Raw genomic sequence first — 19,678 nt, forward strand, 5'->3', positions numbered from 1 at the left:
CTCTAGAGCCTGGGAGCCGCAACTGCTGAGCCCATGTGCCACGACTGCTGAATCTCCTGCACCCCGAAGCCCAAGCTCCACAAGCAGAGAAGCCAGGGCAGTGAGAAGCCTGCACACAACTAGAGAGCACCTCTGCTCGCCACAACCAAGAAAAGCCTGAGCAGCAACAAAGCCCAAGCATGGCCAAAACAAAGAAGGAAAACTACATATCACATACTGTATTAGAAAAAAAAGTAACTCTCAAGTTAGCCCAGAATGGTTGGGACTGACTTATGGACAATTCTAAGCCATCAACACTTGAAAGAAACAGTGCCTGGGTCTCGTGGGACCACCAGCTGTGACTAAGGCAGCTATTCTCACCCAGGGAGACTCGGCTGGCACTTGGTGATGTCTGGGGACACTCTGTGGTTGTCGCCAGTGGGGGCATGGGGTGCTATTGGCATCAGGTGGCTGGAGGCCAGGGGTGCAGCTCAGCACCCTGCAACGCACAGGATGGCCCCCAGCCTGGAGTGACCCAGCCCGAGATGTCAGCGGTCCTTTGGCTGCACAGCCCAGCTTGAAACTAAAACCACCTTCTCTCTTTCCAAACGGTTGCCTCAGGAAGCACATTTATGGCCAAGACATGCCTTTGGCTCGAGTCTGTTTTGGAAGCTGGCATGGGCTCCTCCCTCCTAAAACCCCTGGAGAAATTGAGCCTCCCCGGCTCACACTCTCGAGGCTCGAGGGATGCAGCTGGGCGAGGTCAGAGGCGTCTGACTCACCAGGTGCAGACACCCGCCATGGAGGTGACTAACAGCCCTCAAAGAAAGGGCCAGAACCCTCTGGGGCAATAGCAGGGGAGGAGCACGGAGGCCAGCAGAGGAAGGAGGGGTCCCCAGGATGGCCCCTGGGGAGGAAGGCATGAGACACAGTCAGCTGTCACTTGGCAGGGTGTTGCTATGGACTGACTTATGTCCCCCCACAGAAGGCTTGTATATATCATCTTGACACCGGAACCTGTGAACGTGGCCTTATATGGAAATGGGTCTCTGCTGACGTAATTAGTCAGGATGAAGTCATCCTGGATTGGGGCCGGTCCTAAACCCAATGACTGGCGTCTTTAGGGGAAGAGAAGGCGGTGTGATGACAGAGACAGGGATTATAGTGATGTGGCCACGAGCCCAGGAGCGCCTGCCCGGAGCCCCGGAAGCTGCAAGAGGCACGGAAGCATCCTTTCCTAGAGCCTTTGGAGGGAGCGAGGCTCCGCCCACACCTAGCTTCAGATTCCAGGCCTCCGGAACTGTTGGAGGGAGGGAATTCCTCTCTTTGACGCCAACGAGCCTGTGATGCTTTTGCGGCACTAGGAACCTCATTCTGGTGCCCGAGATGCTCCTCGTCTAGAAAGGAGGCTAGCTGTGGGGTCCGCGCTGCTCCCCGGCTGTGCTGCACGAACTTGGGGCTTGGCATCCTCATCACACCTTGGTGTGGCCCGCCCCCGCCTGCCTGGATCTGTGAGGGGTGAATGGTCCACTTGGCAGATCGCCACGCTCAGGAAATGCTGGGTCTGCTCTCTTGTTCCTGTCCCCAGTTCTAAAGTTATTGAGTGTCTGCACCATTTTATCCAGCCACTGCTGGGAGGACAGCGGGGCCCAGTGGTTGAGACTCTGCACCTCCAATGCGGGGGCCTTGGGTTCGATCCCTGGTGGGGGAACCAGGAGCCCACGTCATGAGTGGCACAACCAAGTAAATAAATAATTTTTTTTTGAAGCTAGGATACCCTCCATAGCTCCCATAACACACAGTACCCACCCTGCAATCCTGCAAGGCCTTGAATGACCTGTCACCTCCCTGTCCCCACCGCCTTCTGCTCTGCCCCTTCTCACTCCACTCTGACCCCTTCTCAGGCCCTCTAGGACCCCTGACTTTCCTTCCACACGCCAGGCACGGTCCAAGCCTCCTGGACTTTGCTCTGGCTGTGTTCTCCTTCCAGGCCTGGCTCACATCACCTTCTCTCCTCGTTTCCCTACCCATTCTTCCTTGAGCCCACCACTGTTCTTTTTTAAAAAAAAAAAAAAAAAAAACTTGTCTATTTTTAATTGGAGAATAATTGCTTTGCGATATTGTGCTGGTTTCTGCCATCCATCAACATGAATCAGCCACAGGTATACATATGTCCTCTCCCTCTTGAACCTCCCTCCCACCTCCCACCCCATCCCACCCCTCTAGGGGGTCACAGAGCACCGCACTGAGCTCCCTGCATCACGCAGCAAATTCCCACTACCTATTTTGCATACAGTAACGTATATGTTTCAATGCTACTCTCCCAATTCGTCCCAGCCTCTCCATCCCCACTGTGTTCACCAGTCTGTTCTCCGTCTGCGGCTCCACTGCTGCCCCGCAGATAGGTTCATGGGTACCATCTTCCTAGATCCTACAGACGTGTGCTAATGTACCACATTTGTTTTTCTTTTTCTGACTCACTTCACTCTCTGTTCTTTTTCCTTTGTTTGCTTTTGGCCATGCCATGCAGCATGTGGGATCTTAGCTTCCCAAGGACTGAACCCCTGCCCCCTACACTGGAAGCACAGAGACTTAACCACTGGATTGCCGACTTGTTCTTACTGGCTCGTAGCTCACACTCGAGACCCACTGTCTTTCTCTCTGCCTGCTCCTTGCCACTGGCCCGCAGCTCCCTGTGGGCAGGCCTCTGTGGCGGTTGTGGCCACTGCATAGCCCAGCGCCAGAACAGCGCCTGCACGTGAAGCATTTGAGGGAGGAATGGATGAGAGGAGGGAACGCACGCAGGGAACACGGTATCGATAAGAAAAGTGTCCATTCCTCAGGAGTTTTTAAAACACGCTTGCCCAAAAAAAAAAAAAAGGCAAGCAATCTTTACGTTACGTGCATAGAAGAAGACAGAAATAGGCCATGTGTGCTGGCGTGGGGCCCAGCTGGACAGCCCCGGCTAGTTTCTGGTTGATGATCTCAGAGATCGTCAGAGAGGAAGAGGAACTGAAACGCACTCAGCAGGCGCAGTCTAGATGGGATTTCACTGAATTCCGTCCTCTTAGAAGCCAGAGGTCAATGCTTCAGGGTCGGTGGGGGTCTAGGGCTCTATGGATGGACTGTGGCACACCCAGGGGTTGTCACTCGGAACATGGAGACGTGAGGTCTCGGACCGAGCAAAGATGCAGAGCAGCCTTAGGACCAGTGTGTAGTCCTAGGCCAGCAATGCTGGGCTGAGAGGATGACAAACGGTGACTCCAGCCATCCGGCACCCTGGAAAAGGGAAAACTGCGGACAGCGGGGCTTCCCAGGCGGTGCAGTGGTAAGGACGCCACCTGCCAACGCAGGAGGCACAGAAGACGTGGGCTCAATCCCTCGCTCGGGAAGACCCCCTGCAGTGGGAAATGGCAACCCAATTCAGTATTCTTGCCTGGAGAATGCCATGGACGCAGGAGCCTGTGGGTTACAGTCCCTGGGGTCACAAAGAGTCAGATATGACTAGGTGTGTGCACAAACACACACACACACACACACGGAGACGGTAACAGGCTCAGTGGTTTCCAGGAGCTGAAGGGAGGTTGGGGGACAAACAGGCAGAACACGAGGGACTTCTAAGGCAGTGTAGCTACTCTATGATCCTCACGGTGGACACATGACCTTGTGCATCTGTCCAAACTCGAAGCATGTGCAATGCTGAGTGGATCCTAATGCACACCGTGCACTGTCGTTAATAATACTGCGTCAATGTTGGCTCACCAACAGTAAACAAATACACCAGGCCAACACAACACATTAATGACAGAGGGAAGTGTGTGTGTGTTGGGAGGTGGCGGGAGAATATAGCAACTCTCTGGACCACCTGTTCAATGTTTCTATAAACCTAAAACCGCTCAAAGACATAGCATAATTTGTTGGTTTTTTTCTGTAATGTCGGAAAAACCCGAATGAACTTTTGGGTCAACCAAAATGTTGCTATATTTAATAAAATCTAACTATTTAAGGTTAAGTTTCATACTCAAAATTATTTAATCGTTGTAAAATCTTATTAGAAGCAGAAAGAAAGAAAGCAGGGTCTCAGACCCCAAACCCAGAGGTGCACACCCCTGGGCCCCCACGTGGCCCTGGCTCTCACCAGGAGACAACGGTTAAGCTATGTTCTGAGATGTGGCAGCATTCCGTCCGAAGACTCCAGGGGTGAGGGCCACTGGGACCACTCCCACTGCCCTGTGTCCAGAGGCTCATCCACAGTGACGCGGCTGTGACCCGTGTGGCGTCCGGCCGATGCAGACACTGGAGAAGGCGCAGGAGGCTGGGGTGCTAGGTGGCCCCCTCCTCTGGTTGGTCCCCAGCCACCAGGCCTGCACTCACCTCGCTGGCTTCTTTCTACCCCACAGCCCCACCCTCACCAGAAACACCCTGCACAAACTATTCAGTTTGGACACGCCACCCTTTCCTTTCTGGGACCCAGCGTGCAGAGTGCCACCCCTCCAGACATCAGGAGTACATTAAGAGGACACTGAGGCATCGATCAGGACTTGTTATTTTCTATATCTGAGGCTTTGACACCTGGGGCCTGGCTGACCCCGCGGGGATTCCTAGAGAGAAGAAAGGACCCTCCTACGAGCATGCCTTCCAAACACAGACCAACCGTTTTAGAGCCCACACCGTCCCCCGCTACCTCTGTCATTCTGTTTTCACCCTCAAGGCTGCTCTCCCCAGGCCCTGAACCACCCAGGGGAGACCATTCAACTAGGCCAGTCCTTATGCCCCCAAACTCCGAAATTATTCACACCAGCCAATCCTGTGCCTGCTTGCCCTGACTCACTGGACCTTCTCCACGGAAACCATGACAGACTCCTGCCTACACACTCCCCTGGCTCTCGCTGCTTCCGACGGACCCTGGTGCCTCCCTGTGTGGCCCTGCCCAGGGCACGCTGAACCTCCTGTTTCTGAGGAATCGTGACTGTAACTGCCTTCTCCAAGGCCGCTGCGGTGCTGTATCTGAATGATCATGGAGTCTGCATGTGAAGGCCCCCTCCCGCTGACCGGCCCCCACTTACCTCCAGCACGGGGCCAGCGCCGAGGATGGTCCTCTCGACGCCGCTGGCGTAGCCCTTCTGGCTCAGGGCGGTGAGGCAGTGGATGAGGAAGTTGGTGCTCTGCGTCTTGCCCGAGCCGCTCTCGCCCGAGATGACGATGCACTGGTTGATGTGCTTCCGGAGCATGGCATAGTAGGCCACGTCGGCCAGCGCGAACACATGAGGCTCCAGCTTGCCCAGCTGCTGGTTCTCGTACATCTTCACGTACTTCGGGTTGTAGATGGGGAGGAACTTGAAGGGGTTGACGGCTACAAGGATGCTGCCGGCGTACGTGTAGATCTTCTGCTGCAGGAAGCGGTGCCTGAGGTTCTTCAGGAGGTTCTCCTCCGTCAGCTCGGGGAGGTTGCACAGGTCGTCAAAGTCTGCCTGTGGCCGGGGCAGGAGGCCGCGCTCCACCAGGCGCCGAGTGGCCGTGGCCTGGGAGGCAAGCTGCATGTGCAAGTACTTGATGGTCCCGTCGGGGTCGCGCTCCTGCAGCAGGAAGTAGTAGCCGTCCTCCCGAGGGTGCTCGTCGTGTGCCCGCCGCGGCCACAGCAGCACGCGGTGCACGGGCGAGTCGCTGGCGTCCAGCACCCACTCCTCCCCACCCGTCTCCTTGACCTCCACCAGCACGTAGCGCTTGCTGCCGTCCAGCTGCAGGCGGGCGACGGCGTCCTGGATGACGTCGGACGTGGTGCTGTCCTTGGTGGCCGGCACGCGGCATGAGGCCAGGGGTGGGGCCTGGCTCTCGCTGGTGGCCAGCTGCGGGTAGATGTGCAGGTGGTATGCCGCCTGCCCCCGGCGGCCGGCGCTGCCCGCCTCGTTCACACTCATCCTGCCGGCAGCCTGGCCTCAGCATGCCTCCCGGGCTCGGGGCGCGCCTCCTGGAGCTGGAAGGGAGGGGTGGCACCGTCAGAGGGGGTGGAGGGCGGAGGGGTGGGGCAACACTGACGCCCACGGCCTGGATCCATGGGCTGTCCTGAAGCCAGAAAGGCCAAGGAGTCTCGTCCATCTTTAACATGACCCTGACTTCAGGTTCATGGCTCCCACAGAGCGACATCACTGGAGTCTGTCCACATCCCAGGCTGCATCCCTGCCTACCAGCCTCTCAACCCTCAAGTCCAGGGACCACAGCCATCTCTCAGCTCAGTCCTTCCTGGCCTCTCCTCTATGACAAATACTCCTCTGGCAAGTTCCCAAGCAGATGAAAACTCAGCCCCACATGCCTTGGTTACATCCTCCAAACACAAGAGGGGCAGAGAGGGGAAGGGTGGGATGAGCAAGACTGACCTTGCCTGGAAACTCAGGGACCGCGAAACCCCACTGAGGAGGATGAAGTCAGGGAGCGCCTCCGCGCCGCCCCCCCCAAAAAAAAACTTGCTCCAGAGAACTCTTCAGTGGAGATTAACTTCTAGAACCCACAACTCCATTCTCATCATGACGAGAACATCTGGCAGACCCAGATCGGAGGCCTCCTACAGGAGTTCTGGTCAATTCTCCCCAAGGCTGTGAAAGACTGAGGAGCCACCCCAGCCAGAGGAAACTGGGGAGCTGTGATGACTGAAAGTCCCAGGGTTGTCTGCACAGGGTCATGATGGGAGAGAAGACGTGAAGGAAGAACTGGTGATGTCTGAATAAGGTCAGGTGGTTGGTGAATAGCAGTGTGTTGGTGTCAGTTTCTTAGTTGTACAAACGTACCCTGAGAGTGTGAGGTGTTCACATTCAGGCAACATGGGTGAGGGGTTCAGGGGACTCCCTGTTTGGTCTTTGCAACTTTTCTGGAAACCTAAAATGACTTTCTTGGTCGTCCAGTGGTTAAGCATCCACCTTGCAAGGAAGGGGATGTGGGTTCGATCCCCGGTCCAGGAACTAAGATCCCACATGCAGCTAAGCCCACAGGCTCTGGAGCCCACACGACACAACAAAGGTGTGCTTCAGCTAACTGACGCGGTCAGATGCGTATTTTAGAGGATGACCCCAGCAGAAACAGCCTGTTTAGAAAAAAACAATTGCTCCTGAAGACATTTTGAGAAAAGAAAAAAGGCAGTCAATGCTGGCAACAGCTCCCTTTTGTGTCTTGAGGCGAGAGGCAGGAACGCAGTGTGGGTCACGCAGGGCTGACTGTGCGCCACCCGAGTGTGGCTGCAGATACAAAGATGAACCAGACCTTGGCTCAGAGCCCAGTGGGAGATGCCAATATGCAAACAGATGCGAGAGGTTATCAACCATGAGCGTGAGAAACTACTGTCCCCGAGAGCCAGAGAAGGCTTTAGGGAAGTGGTGCCATCTGAGAGGGTTCTACAGGATGAAGAGGCATTCGTTCAACAGGAAGGCAAAGGAGGGACGAGAGTATGGTAGGCCCAATGTCTATTTTTGTAAAAAAAAAAAAAAAAAAAAGTTTCACTGGAATGAAGCTCTGCCCATTCATGCCCATACTATCTACATCTGCCTTTGTTATAACAACACAATTACGACAGAGACTGGTAACCTGAAGGCCTGGAAACTTGAACATGTTTTCTTCCCAGTCCTTTGTAGAAACAGTAGGCTGAGGTCTGCATGACCCAGCCCTGTGGACACGAGGGGCCACAGAGGCTGTGATGATCTGGACTCTGGGAAACTGAGTCCCACCACAGTGCTAGGAGGGCAGGCGACAGGCCAGGCTGAACAAAGCAGACATAATGAAGCAGCCACAAACAGGGAGGCAGGTAGAGGCAGCCGGCAGGAAGGCTGGAGTAGACGGGGACATTTCATTTCCTACACTTTCTCTCAAATTATTAAGGAACTTTGGTATCTTTCCTTCCAGCTTAATATTCAACAGATGTTACACGTTTTAACAAAGCCTGAATTGCTCTTAATGGGATATGTTGGTACATATGAACATGTCTCCCTGTCATGAAATATGCTCTGAAACATGATTTCTGAGTTCCTGGACACACAACGTTGTGTAGAACTCTTGAGAATTTCCTTGGAATCAGTTAACTCACGCAGAATCAGCAGATAAATGGATGTGAACATTGCTAAGCGTCTTTCCTCAAAATGCCACAGTATCCGCAGAAAAATGATGAACGATAGAAACACTTTGGCAGTTTCCTTAAAAGTTAGTATATGCCTAGTGGCTGACCCACTCCTAGCGATGGAACTACTCCTGGGAGTTACTCCAGAAACACGAAGCAGATGTTCATACACAGACTGTACACAAATGATCTCACTGACACCATTTCTAAAAGCCCCAGACTAGAAACACCATCAGTGCACACAAACCGGTGACTGGACGAATAAACCAGCCACACAATGAACATGACTCACCTGCGAGAATGGACCGACCTCTGACCCTCACAACAGCAGAGAACACCACAGAACAATCCTGGAATCTGAGTGCTGAGTGAAAGAGCGAAGATGGAAAGGAATATACACAGACCCCAAATTCCACTCCTAGGTATGAACCCCAAGGACTTAAAGACAGGTATCCACACAGATACTTGTACACATGCGTTCACAACAACCCTATTAGCCAAAAGGTGGAAAACACCCAAATTTCCATCAGCTGATGAAAGAGTGGAACGGTCCTTGCTACAATGTGGACGAACCCTGAAAACATCACGCTGTTACAGGACTCTGTCTATTAGGAAATGCCCAGAATGGGTAAACCCATAGGCATGGGCAAAACCACAGACTAGTGGTTGCCAGCGGCAACCAACTCACAGGGGAGTGAGGTGGGGGATGGGGAGAAACTGCTGACGGATGCAGGGTCTCCTTTGGGGTGATGGAAGAGTTCTGGAGCTACACAGAGGTGATGGCTGCACAACATTATGAACATGCTAAATATCAATGAATTGCTCACTTTAATGTTATATGAATGCTGTATGTTAATTTACTGTGATGTGAATTTCACCTCAATAAAAATTTCAAAGCAGTATATATATATCACATGATTCCACATACTCCCGACCCTTGAACAACACGGGTTTGAACTCCGTGGCTCCACTTACATGCACATTTTTTTCACTATATGTGTACTTGGCATGTTTAGTTGCTCAGTCGTGTCTGACTCTTTGTGAACCCACGGACTGTTGCCCGCCAGGCTCCTCTGTCCATGGGATTTCCCAGGCAAGAACACTGGAGTGGGCTACCATGCCCTCCTCCAGGGGATCTTCCTGACTCAGGGATAGAACCTGCGTCTCCCGCATTGGCAGGTAGATTCTTTACTACTGGGCCATTCTTTACTAGTGAAGCACACACACATTATAGACTTTAGTACCACATGACCTGTGGCTGGCTGAATCCCAGGGTGGAGTGCTGTGTGTAACTGTAAAGTGATACATGGATTTTGACTGTGTGTGTGTATGGAGGTCTGCATCCTTAAACCCCACATTGTTCAAGGGTCAACTGTACAGAAACTTCTAGAAAATGCAAACTAATCTACAGAGACAGAAAGCTGACTGTTGGCTGCTTGAGGGAGGGTGACAGGGTGGGAGGACAAAGGAGCTGGGGAGACTTTTCGGGCGATGGATGTGCTCTTTATCCTGCTGGTAGTTGTGGGCTCCTGGGAGCTTGCATGTGTCACAACTCATCCAATTACACACTTCAAATTAGTGCCATTTATAGTGTATAGAAACCTGTATGCAGGTCGGGAAGCAACAGTTAGAACTGGACATGGAACAACAGGCTGGTTCCAAATAGGAAAAGGAGTACGTCAAGGCTGTATATTGTCACCCTGCTTATTTACCTTCTATATAGGATAAAGAGCTGTACAAAAAAGATCTTCACGACCCAGATAATCACAATGGTGTGATCACTAACCTAGAGCCAGACATCCTGGAATGTGAAGTCAAGTGGGACTTAGAAAGCATCACTACGAACAAAGCTAGTGGAGGTGATGGAATTCCAGTTGAGCTATTCCAAATCCTGAAAGATGATGCTGTGAAAGTGCTGCACTCAATATGCCAGCAAATTTGGAAAACTCAGCAGTGGCCACAGGACTGGAAAAAGGTCCGTTTTCATTCCAATCCCAAAGAAAGGCAATGCCAAAGAATGCTCAAACTACCGCACAATTGCACTCATCTCACACGCTAGTAAAGTAATGCTCAAAATTCTCCAAGCCAGGCTTCAGCAATATGTGAACCGTGAACTTCCTGATGTGCAAGCTGGTTTTAGAAAAGGCAGAGGAACCAGAGATCAAATTGCCAACATCCGCTGGATCATGGAAAAAGCAAGAGAGTTCCAGAAAAACATCTATTTCTGCTTTATTGACTATGCCAAAGCGTTTGACTGTGTGGATCACAATAAACTGTGGAAAATTGTGAAAGAGATGGGAATACCAGACCACCTGATCTGCCTCTTGAGAAATTTGTATGCAGGTCAGGAAGCAACAGTTAGAACTGGACATGGAACAACAGACTGGTTCCAAATAGGAAAAGGAATTCGTCAAGGCTGTATATTGTCACCCTGTTTATTTAACTTATATGCAGAGTACATTATGAGAAACGCTGGACTGGAAGAAACACAAGCTGGAATCAAGATTGCCGCGAGAAATATCAATCACCTCAGATATGCAGATGACACCACCCTTATGGCAGAAAGTGAAGAGGAACTCAAAAGCCTCTTGATGAAAGTGAAAGAGGAGAGTGAAAAAGTTGGCTTAAAGCTCAACACTCAGAAAACGAAGATCATGGCATCCGGTCCCACCACTTCATGGGAAATAGATGGGGAAACAGCGTCAGACTTTATTTTTCTGGGCTCCAAAATCACTACAGATGGTGACTGCAGCCATGAAATTAAAAGACGTTTACTCCTTGGAAGGAAGGTTATGACCAACCTAGATAGCATATTCAAAAGCAGAGACATTACTTGGCCAACAAAGGCTCGTCTAGTCAAGGCTATGGTTTTTTCTGTGGTCATGTATGGATGTGAGAGTTGGACTGTGAAGAAGGCTGAGCACTGAAGAATTGATGCTTTTGAACTGTGGTGATGGAGAAGACTCTTGAGAGTCCCTTGGACTGCAAGGAGATCCAACCAGTCCATTCTGAAGGAGATTAGCCCTGGGATTTCTTTGGAAGGAATGATGCTAAGGCTGAAACTCCAGTACTTTGGCCACCTCATGTGAAGAGTTGACTCATTGGAAAAGACTCTGATGCTGGGAAGGATTGGGGGCAGGAGGAGAAGGGGACGACAGAGGATGAGATGGCTGGATGGCATCAGAGACTCGATGGACGTGAGTCTCAGTGAACTCCGGGAGTTGGTGATGGACAGGGAGGCCTGCCGTGCTGCGATTCATGGGGTCGCAAAGAGTCGGACACGACTGAGCGACTGATCTGAGCTGATACAGAGTACATAATGAGAAACGCTGGACTGGAAGAAACACAAGCTGGAATCAAGACTGCCGGGAGAAATATCAATAACCTTAGATATGCAGATGACATCACATTTATGGCAGAAAGTGAAGAGGAACTAAGGAGCCTCTTGAAAGTGAAAGAGGAGAGTGAAAAAGCTGGCTTAAAGCTCAACATTCAGAAAACGAAGATCATGGCATCTGGTCCCATCACTTCATGGCAAATAGATGGGGAAACAGTGGAAACAGTGTCAGACTTTATTTTTTTGGGCTTCAAATCACTGCAGATGGTGACTGCAGCCATGAAATTAAAAGACGCTTACTCCTTGGAAGAAAAGTTATGACCAACCTAGATGGCATATTGAAAAGCAGAGACATTACTTTGCCAACAAAGGTTCGTCTAGTCAAGGCTATGGTTTTTCCTGTGGTCATGTATGGATGTGAGAGTTGGACTGTGAAGAAAGCTGAGCGCTGAAGAATTGATGCTTTTGAACTGTGGTGTTGGAGAAGACTTCTGAGAGTCCCTTGGACTGCAAGGAGATCCAACCAGTGCATTCTGAAGGAGATCATCCCTGGGATTTCTTTGGAAGGAATGATGCTGAAGCTGAAACTCCAGTACTTTGGCCACCTCATGCGAAGAGTTGACTCATTGGAAAAGACTTTGATGCTGGGAGGGATTGGGGGCAGGAAGAGAAGGGGATGACAGAAGATGAGATGGCTGGATGGCATCACTGATTCGATGGACGTTGAGTCTGAGTGAACTCCGGGAGTTGGTGATGGACAGGGAGGCCTGGCGTGCTGTGATTCATGGGGTCGCAAAGAGTCGGACACGAGTGAGCGACTGAACTGAACTGAACTGAACTGAGGGTATAACTGTATAGCTAATAAGGCTGTTTAGGGACATCGTGGTGGTCTGGCAGCTAGGACTCTGAGCTCTCTACCCCGTCCCTGCCTCCAACCCCAATGCAGGGGGCCTGGGTTTGATCCCTGGTTGAGGAACTAGATCCCACATGGCACCTAAGACCTGGCCCAGCCAAATAATTAAATACAAAATAAATATTACAAAAAGCTGTTTATGTATGGCTGAGCCCTTCACTGTTCATGTGAAACTATGGTAACATTGTTTGTTAATCGGCCATAGGCCAATATAAAATAAAAAGTTAAAAAAAAAAAAGTGCTGTCTTTAAAAGTATGTGAAACTATGAAAGGAAGCAGTTCCCTAGGAATAAAACTTTTTGGAACTTCTTGCTTTCTTTCCAAAATGCCCAATTCTTGAGCCATGTCACCAAGCTCCTTGGATGCCACTGCAAGGAAAAAGGCTTGGAATCTATGAGCTTGCCTATGCTCAGAGGTATCGCCCACTTGACCGTCCCCCAGAAACAATGAGAGCTGATCTCAGGACGTTCCTGGGGAGCACCACAAGGCCCGGGCATCTGTGCACCTCTGAGCAGGTGAGACAGGTAAGAGTGTACACTGTAGATCTGCACCTTAATCCCGGTCATGTGAATGCATGTGTGTGCTCGTGAACATACACCGAGCATGAACGTGAGCACACATGTGCGGACGCAGGCACACAGGCAACAACACGCACTCACATCCAACCACGCTCACACCTGCGCACGCACAAACACAGACAATGAGTACAAACAGAGTTTCATCTGAATATACCCACACTCATGTGAGTGTAGACGCATGACCCAGGGCTTCAGGCAGAGACCGCCCCGCTGTGACGCACACTTGTGGAAATGTGACCCACGTGCACCACAACTTCCAGGGCATCGATCCAGCTCGAGGATGGGCGAGGGTGGGGAGGGCTCCGGACGGCCTCAAGCCCAAGCAGCTTGGCTGCAAGTGACACAAAGGTCACGTGGGTACATCTGTTCTCTCCTCCCAGCAGACACCGTGCTGAGCCAGAAGCCACCAGGGCTGACCAGGGTCTGGATGATGCTTGGATAGGCTGAGGGCTGCGTGGCCCACATCTGCCAGGGCTGCCTGGTCATCAGACACCCTTGGAGCCCCACGGGGGACTTTTATTGCTCTGGGCCCCTTGCTGAAAGGCGCAGGAGACTCCACGCTCAGAGAATGGAGTTTGTGAGGACAGTCACAGGCCCGGCTGATACGCACCCCACCCCCAGGCCAGGAGGAAGTAGATAAGGCTTGCTCAAGGCGCCTGCTGACCGCTGGAGCTGCAGGGGAAGAGGCGGGCCAAAGAGAAGGGGTGGGGCAGGGCAGAGGCCAGCCGGGGCCCCTTGCAGGAGCCCCCGCAGGGCCCGCCTGACCCAGCCCGAAGCAGCTGCCCCTCCAGGCCCCACCACATCTGCATCCTGGGAAAATTCCCCCTGCACCTGCCTGTGGGCCCTCCCAGCACCCAACCAGCCTCACCTGAGCCCACACTCTCCTCTCAGAGTGGCTCCTTTTTCCCCTCCCCAGGGGGAGGGCCCTCCCACTGAAATAACTCATTTGTCTGAAAAACAAGAGACACTAGTAAATTCTCTAGCCCAGGGTCCAGTTCCGAGTTCCATCCTCACTTCCAGGCAGCCTGAAGCCAGCCCTTCCTGCTCCTTCCCCCGCCTCGGTTAGCCATCACCCCTCACCGCCCCAGCCTTGGTCTGCCATCACCCCCTGTTGTTTCTGCCCACCCCCGCTCCCCGACACCTCCATCTGCCATCCCCCTACACAGTTGAAACCACAGCTCCCCTTCCCAAAGATGCTACCAAGCTCCTGCCAGTCACGCCTTTCCTGGTCCTGCACACTTGCTTGGCAGCCCTGGGGGCCAGGTGGCACCTGAACCTACCCCTGGGGCCCACCCACTCTGCTGTACTCCCCCTTCAGTGGCTAAGCTGCTGCCCAGGGAAGCCCACCCCACCTCCTGCCCCAAACACCCAAGGGTGTTTGCTCCCTGCTCCTCCCACTGACCACATCCTGTCTGCTGTCCCCAGAACAGCTTCTCTTTTCACCAGGACGGGAGGACCCCTGAGGGACCCCTGCCTCCATCCCTCGGGGCCGCTGCAACGCAGCCCCTGGCAATATCGGTCTAGGTGTGAGTGTCCCAGTGCAGAGCCCCCTGGGGCCTCCCTCCGGCCAGCCCTCCGCTCCTGGCCGTCAACCCCCATGCAGCAGAGCCCCTCTTCGGTAGGTCGGCGGCCACCAGGAAGCAATTCCTGGACATGCTTTGGCTACTTCTCACTCAGCCAGGCCCAGGCTCACAGGGCAGACCTTGCAGGGCCCCATCAGTCATGGAAAAGCTGCCCAAAGCCCCCAGCCCACAGTGGGAAGTCTGGTTCCCGTAGCCCGGGCTACAAGCCCAATAATCACTGACCAGGCCACTGCCAGGGGCTGGCACCCTGCCCTCCCCTCCCTCTCAAACAGAGGCAGGCACCACCTCGCTGCCTCCTTCCAGTGCCATCCGTGTCCCCTTCCTCATTCTCAGGTTGGGATGTCCCTGGGACCCCTCCAGCAGACTCTCAGAAGCTCTGCTCCCAATGCAGCATACCCTCGTAGATCCAGAACCCCCCCATTCTCTAGGTGGTACCATTTTAACCTGGACACTTGGCTGATCTGATCCCTTCTAGAGCCTCACTTTGAAGGCCCCTGACTCCCTCTTCCCAAGTGACTTCTGGAGAGGCCTCTCCAACCCTCCCCGCTACGGTGCCAAAGAGAGAGGTCGGCCCGGAGTAGCCTCACTGGCATTGAGGATTAATATTTTTCTCAACCTGTGGCTATCCGTGGGCACAGAAGAGTGTTTTGTCACATTTAATCCTCTGACTGTCAGACTGGGTTTTTGGAGAATTAAGTGTATTCAGTAATGATTTGTTTATGGAAGCTGTTTAATGTCAGTCGCCCATTTTTCCCCCACTGAACCCTGCCTACCCAGCTTTGTTTTGGAGCAGCTCTTTGTATAGGAAGAGTATGATGTCTTCACAATGTCTGATGAACTTAATTCATACCAACTTACTTTTAAAAAAAAAATTTATTTTTTAGCTGTGCTGGGTCTTCATTGCTGTGCGGGCTCTTTGCTCTCCAGTTGTGGTGCGCGGGCTTCTCACTGTGGTGGTCTCTCTGGTTGTGGAGCAGGGCTCCAGGGCAAGTGGGCTCAGCAGTTGTGGCTTCTGGGCTCTAGACTGCAGGCTCAACAGTTGTGGTGCACGGCTTAGCTACCCCACGGCATGTGGCATCTTCCTGGACCAGGGATCGAACCCGTGTCTCCTGCACTGGCAGGCGGATTCTTTACCACTGACCCACCAGGAAAGCCCATACCAATTTACTTCTGTGTGTGCTGTTTCTTGATCCAGATACTACATTTTATGAGCAGACGCATCTGTGGGTCGTTTCTCCCATGATGTCGGCACCTACTCTTCTCCCAGATTGGATGAACATGGAACCACACTCTGTCTTCCTCTCCCTGCCTGGACTTACTCGCCCCATTTAAGCCTTTATTTATTTGGAAGTTATACTGGAGGGTGTAACAGTTTCCTAGGGCTACTCTAACAAAGGACTGTAAACCAGGTGGCTTAAAACAATACGTACTGTCTTGCCTTTCTGGATGAGCCCAAAAACCAAGGCGTGGGCAGCGCTGGTTCCTCCAGGAGATCCTGAGCGAGAAACCTTCCTGTGTCTCATCTTGGCTTCTGGCGATGCTTGCCTCTCCTTGGCTGCTAGCTGCACCACTCTGATGTCTTTGGAGGCCTTCTCTGTCTCTGTGTCCTCCCCTCTTCTTATGAAAACATCAGATACTGGATTCAGGATACAGACTCCGTGAGATCTTTAATTACATCCGCCAAGACCTTATTATTATTATTTTTTAACATTTGTCTATTCACTTTTGGCTGCACTGGGCCTCAGCTGTGGCATGCAGGATCTTTACCGCGGCACACGAGATTTTTCTCTGGTGTGTGGGCTTCTCCCTAGGTGTGGCTTGAGTTTCCAAAGCACGGAGTGGCTCAGTAGTTGAGGCACTTGGGCTCAGCTGCCCCGCAGCATGTGGGATTTCAGTTCCCCAACTAGGGATCGAACCTGTGTTCCCTGCAATGGAAGGCGGATTCTTAACCAATGGGCCACCAGGGGAGTCCTAAGACCTGATTTCTAATCAAAGTCACATTCTAAGGTTCTGGGTGGGACATGAATTTAGGGGGAAACCAATCGACCCAGCACGGTGTGGGAGGTGAAGGGAGGATCCAGACGAGCTTCAAAGAATGAAATAAGTGTTTTCCTGCTTTTTCTTAAAGAATCTGTCTCTCCCCTGATCAGGGAGCTTCTTGTTAAAGAAGATAAGTGAAGTTACGTTACACACACGTGGGTCTGCCCCTGGGCTGCTGGTACCTGCGTGGCGTGGTGCTGTGATGACCACAGCTTCGGGGGATGTCCTTGAGCAGTGGACATCAGCTCACTGAGGCGCTCAGCTGACTTCTCTGGCTTTTACGCATGCCTTCCGCACAGAGTCCAAACAGCCTGAGACCTGGAAGCCAGTCACACTGTAGCTTAAGGTCTTGTCCCAAGTGCCTGTGAAACCTGCACCCCAGGAAGCCCCAGACTGTGTCTGGAATGAAAGGAAGCAGGTCTGGGGCTGAGGAACTGGGGGCCCTGGGTCCCCAGGAGGGATGGCTCAGCAAAGCAGCAACTGTACACTATGGCTGTGTGTCGGGCACGGCAGGTCCCGAAAACCTATGTCTGTCTTTGATTCAAACCACCGCTCCCAGTGTCCCCAAGTTAAAAGCCTATTCTGCCTTCTGACCAGTGCTCATGGAAGCACATGCAGTGTGAACAGGAAGGAAAACCCATCCCTGAACTGAGAGGATCTATCTACCTGGAACTTGGAGGACAATTATGTGCTCATCACTAAATCGAAGTCAACCTGCAGACTCTAACATTCCTGGATGAAAGAGCCAAAGGTGGACTTGAAATGCCCACTGAAGGACGAGTGGAGGGACTCCCCTGGTGGTCCAGTGGTTAAGAAACCTCCTACTATGCAGGGGACAAGGGGTTGACCCCTGGTTCGGGAAGATCCCACACGCAGTGCAGCAACTAAGGCCGTGCGCCGCAATTACTGAGCCTGCACTCTAGCGCCTGCAAGCCACAATTACTGAGCCCGTGTGCCACAATTACTGAAGCTCACGTGCCTACAGCCCAAGCCCTGCAACCAGAGAAGCCACCGCAAGGAGAAGCCCTTGTGCTGCAACAAAGAGTAGCTCTTGCTCGCTGCAAGTAGAGAAAGCCGTGGGCAGCAATGAAGATCCGGTAAAGCCGAAAATATAAAAAAAAGGGACGAGTGGATAAACAAATTGTAGTCCATCCACCCAGTGGAATATTATGCTGCCATAAAAAGGAACGGCACTCTTAGGCAAACTACAAGGCGGACGAACCTCCAGAGCATCATGCCGAGTGAAAGAAGCCAGACACCAAGGATGATCCCATCGACAATGAAATGTCAGAACAGGCAGATCCACAGAGACAGAGGGCAGACGAGTGGCTGCTGGAGGCTGGGGAAGAAGGGATCGGGACTGACCGCTGATGGGCGCCAGGTTTACTTTAGGGGTGACAGAAAGGTTCTGGAACTCGACAGAGGTGGTGGCTGCAGAACACTGGGGATTCACTCCCTCTTAACTTACAGCCAGTCTTCTGCACAATAACAAGAATTCCCGCCGAAACACCTGAATGGTGAAAAATGAAAAGGCTTTGGCAAACACCACACCAGTGTCCCTTCTGGGCTCTAAGGAAAGGTGAGCCTCAGTTCAGGGCCTTTCTCAGAGAAAGGAGGTGCAGGGAGGAGGCGGAGGCGCCCCACAGTCCAGCGCTGGGGGCAAGGGACAAATGTGAAAGAGCCGCTCTCTCTAGTCCGGCCAAGGCCTCATGCATGAAAAAGCCCAGATTCTGCCGATCGGCTTGGCGAAAGATTCGGAACTGACTGGAAAATGAGGCGGATGGGGCCCTCTAGAAAGTGTAGCATAGCTGCTTCGTTTATATAAGGCCATAATTTGAAGCCACATGTTTACTGGATGAAATCATCCTCAAGCTAAAAGGAGGAGGCCAGGGTTACGGCACCATCAGTTGGGATGCTGTTTTGGAGGCAGTGAGTTTCCACTTTTCCAGGCGTGTTTCCTTGAGCCTGCTGGGATTTTTTTTTTTTTAAGGAAATGATGACATGAAGTTATTGGTAAGATGGACCTGCCGAGAAACAGCTACAAAAGAAGCATGTTTCTCAGTCTTGGCGGCTCAGAGTTGTAAGACAGCTTAGGGCTTAAGTAAGAGGTGGGGGAATGTGGCCACAGGCCATGGAGCCCCCAGAAGCTGGAAGGGGCAAGGAAGGGTCCTCCACCCACCCCCGGAGTCTCTGAAGACAGTCATGGACCTGCTGATGCTCCAGTTTTGGACTTCTGGCCTCCAGAACTTCAAGGGAATCAATTTCTATCATTTAAGCCATGCAAGCTTGTGGTGCCAATTTACAGAAGCCCCAGGACATGGGTCCAAGGTGTTGTGTGCACAAGGTGCTGAGTTCCCCGAGAGAGGCCGTGATCAGGAAGTGCCACCACCTCTCTTCCGCTTCTTTTAAAACCCCCCGGAGAAGCGCCTCCCAAACACCCTCTCGTGACTGTCCCTTTCTCTCTTAACTCATCCCTTGGCCTTCTACTCTGGCCCAACCAGTCTGAGTCTTAGAAAAAGCTCTTTCTCCCAGGCCCATGCTGGGGCAACCTGGTCCATTCATCTCTTCCCGAGGCTGATCCTTCTTGGAGCCTGCTGCTACATCCCCAAAGAGGATGTCTTCTTTCAAAATCCGTGCAGTCAACAAATGTTTCTCTGCTGCCCACCCCGCCGGGCTGGGCCAGGCAGCTGGTAAAATAGGGAATGAGAATGTGGCGATGAGGTCTGACCTTCAGGCAACCTGACAGATCAACCCACTAGCAAAGAGGCATTTCCAACAGTAACGGTGCTTTTGGAAAGAAAAAGCACAGTGTATTCAAGCAGCAGCTCTCAACTGTGGGGTGGGTGAGGGAGTGATCCTGCCCCACCCCACGGGACACTTGGCAAAGGCTGGAGACATTTTTGGTTGTCACCCCTGGGGGGAGGGGAGAGACTTCTGGCATCTGGTGGGTGGAGACCTGGGACTCTGCTCAACACCCTGCAGCGTGCGGGACGTCCCCCACAGCAGAGAGTGGTCTGGTCTTGGATGGCAGTGGTGCTGCCACAGGGGTGGAAACTGACCAGAGCAGGGTGGTCACTTTGGACCAGCTGGGGGGTGGCGCAGGGGAGTGCCCAGTGGAGAGAGCTGCCTAGGCCTGCGCAGTGCGAGGGG

The 19,678-nt window shown here is 52.5% G+C and overlaps 1 protein-coding gene across 30 annotated transcripts in view; it reads right to left on the reverse strand.

Annotated features, from left to right (window-relative positions):
- Positions 1-19,678, reverse strand: part of MYO9B (myosin IXB) — a 107,821-nt gene that overhangs the window by 80,508 nt on the left and 7,635 nt on the right. For all 30 annotated transcript variants that reach the window (XR_015166526.1, XR_015166525.1, XM_086408572.1 and 27 more), the window contains exon 2: positions 5,046-5,953. Coding sequence is in view for 28 of the 30 variants with exons in the window: in XM_086408572.1 (XP_086264698.1) it covers positions 5,046-5,897 (852 nt within the window). In the remaining 2 variants the exon portion in view is untranslated. The remainder of the gene's footprint in view (positions 1-5,045; positions 5,954-19,678) is intronic.

Source organism: Bos grunniens, chromosome 7 (genome assembly GCF_055505025.1).
Source record: "Bos grunniens cultivar Pamir isolate PY7600 chromosome 7, Bosgru_T2T1.0, whole genome shotgun sequence".
NCBI classification, from domain to species: Eukaryota; Metazoa; Chordata; class Mammalia; order Artiodactyla; family Bovidae; genus Bos; species Bos grunniens.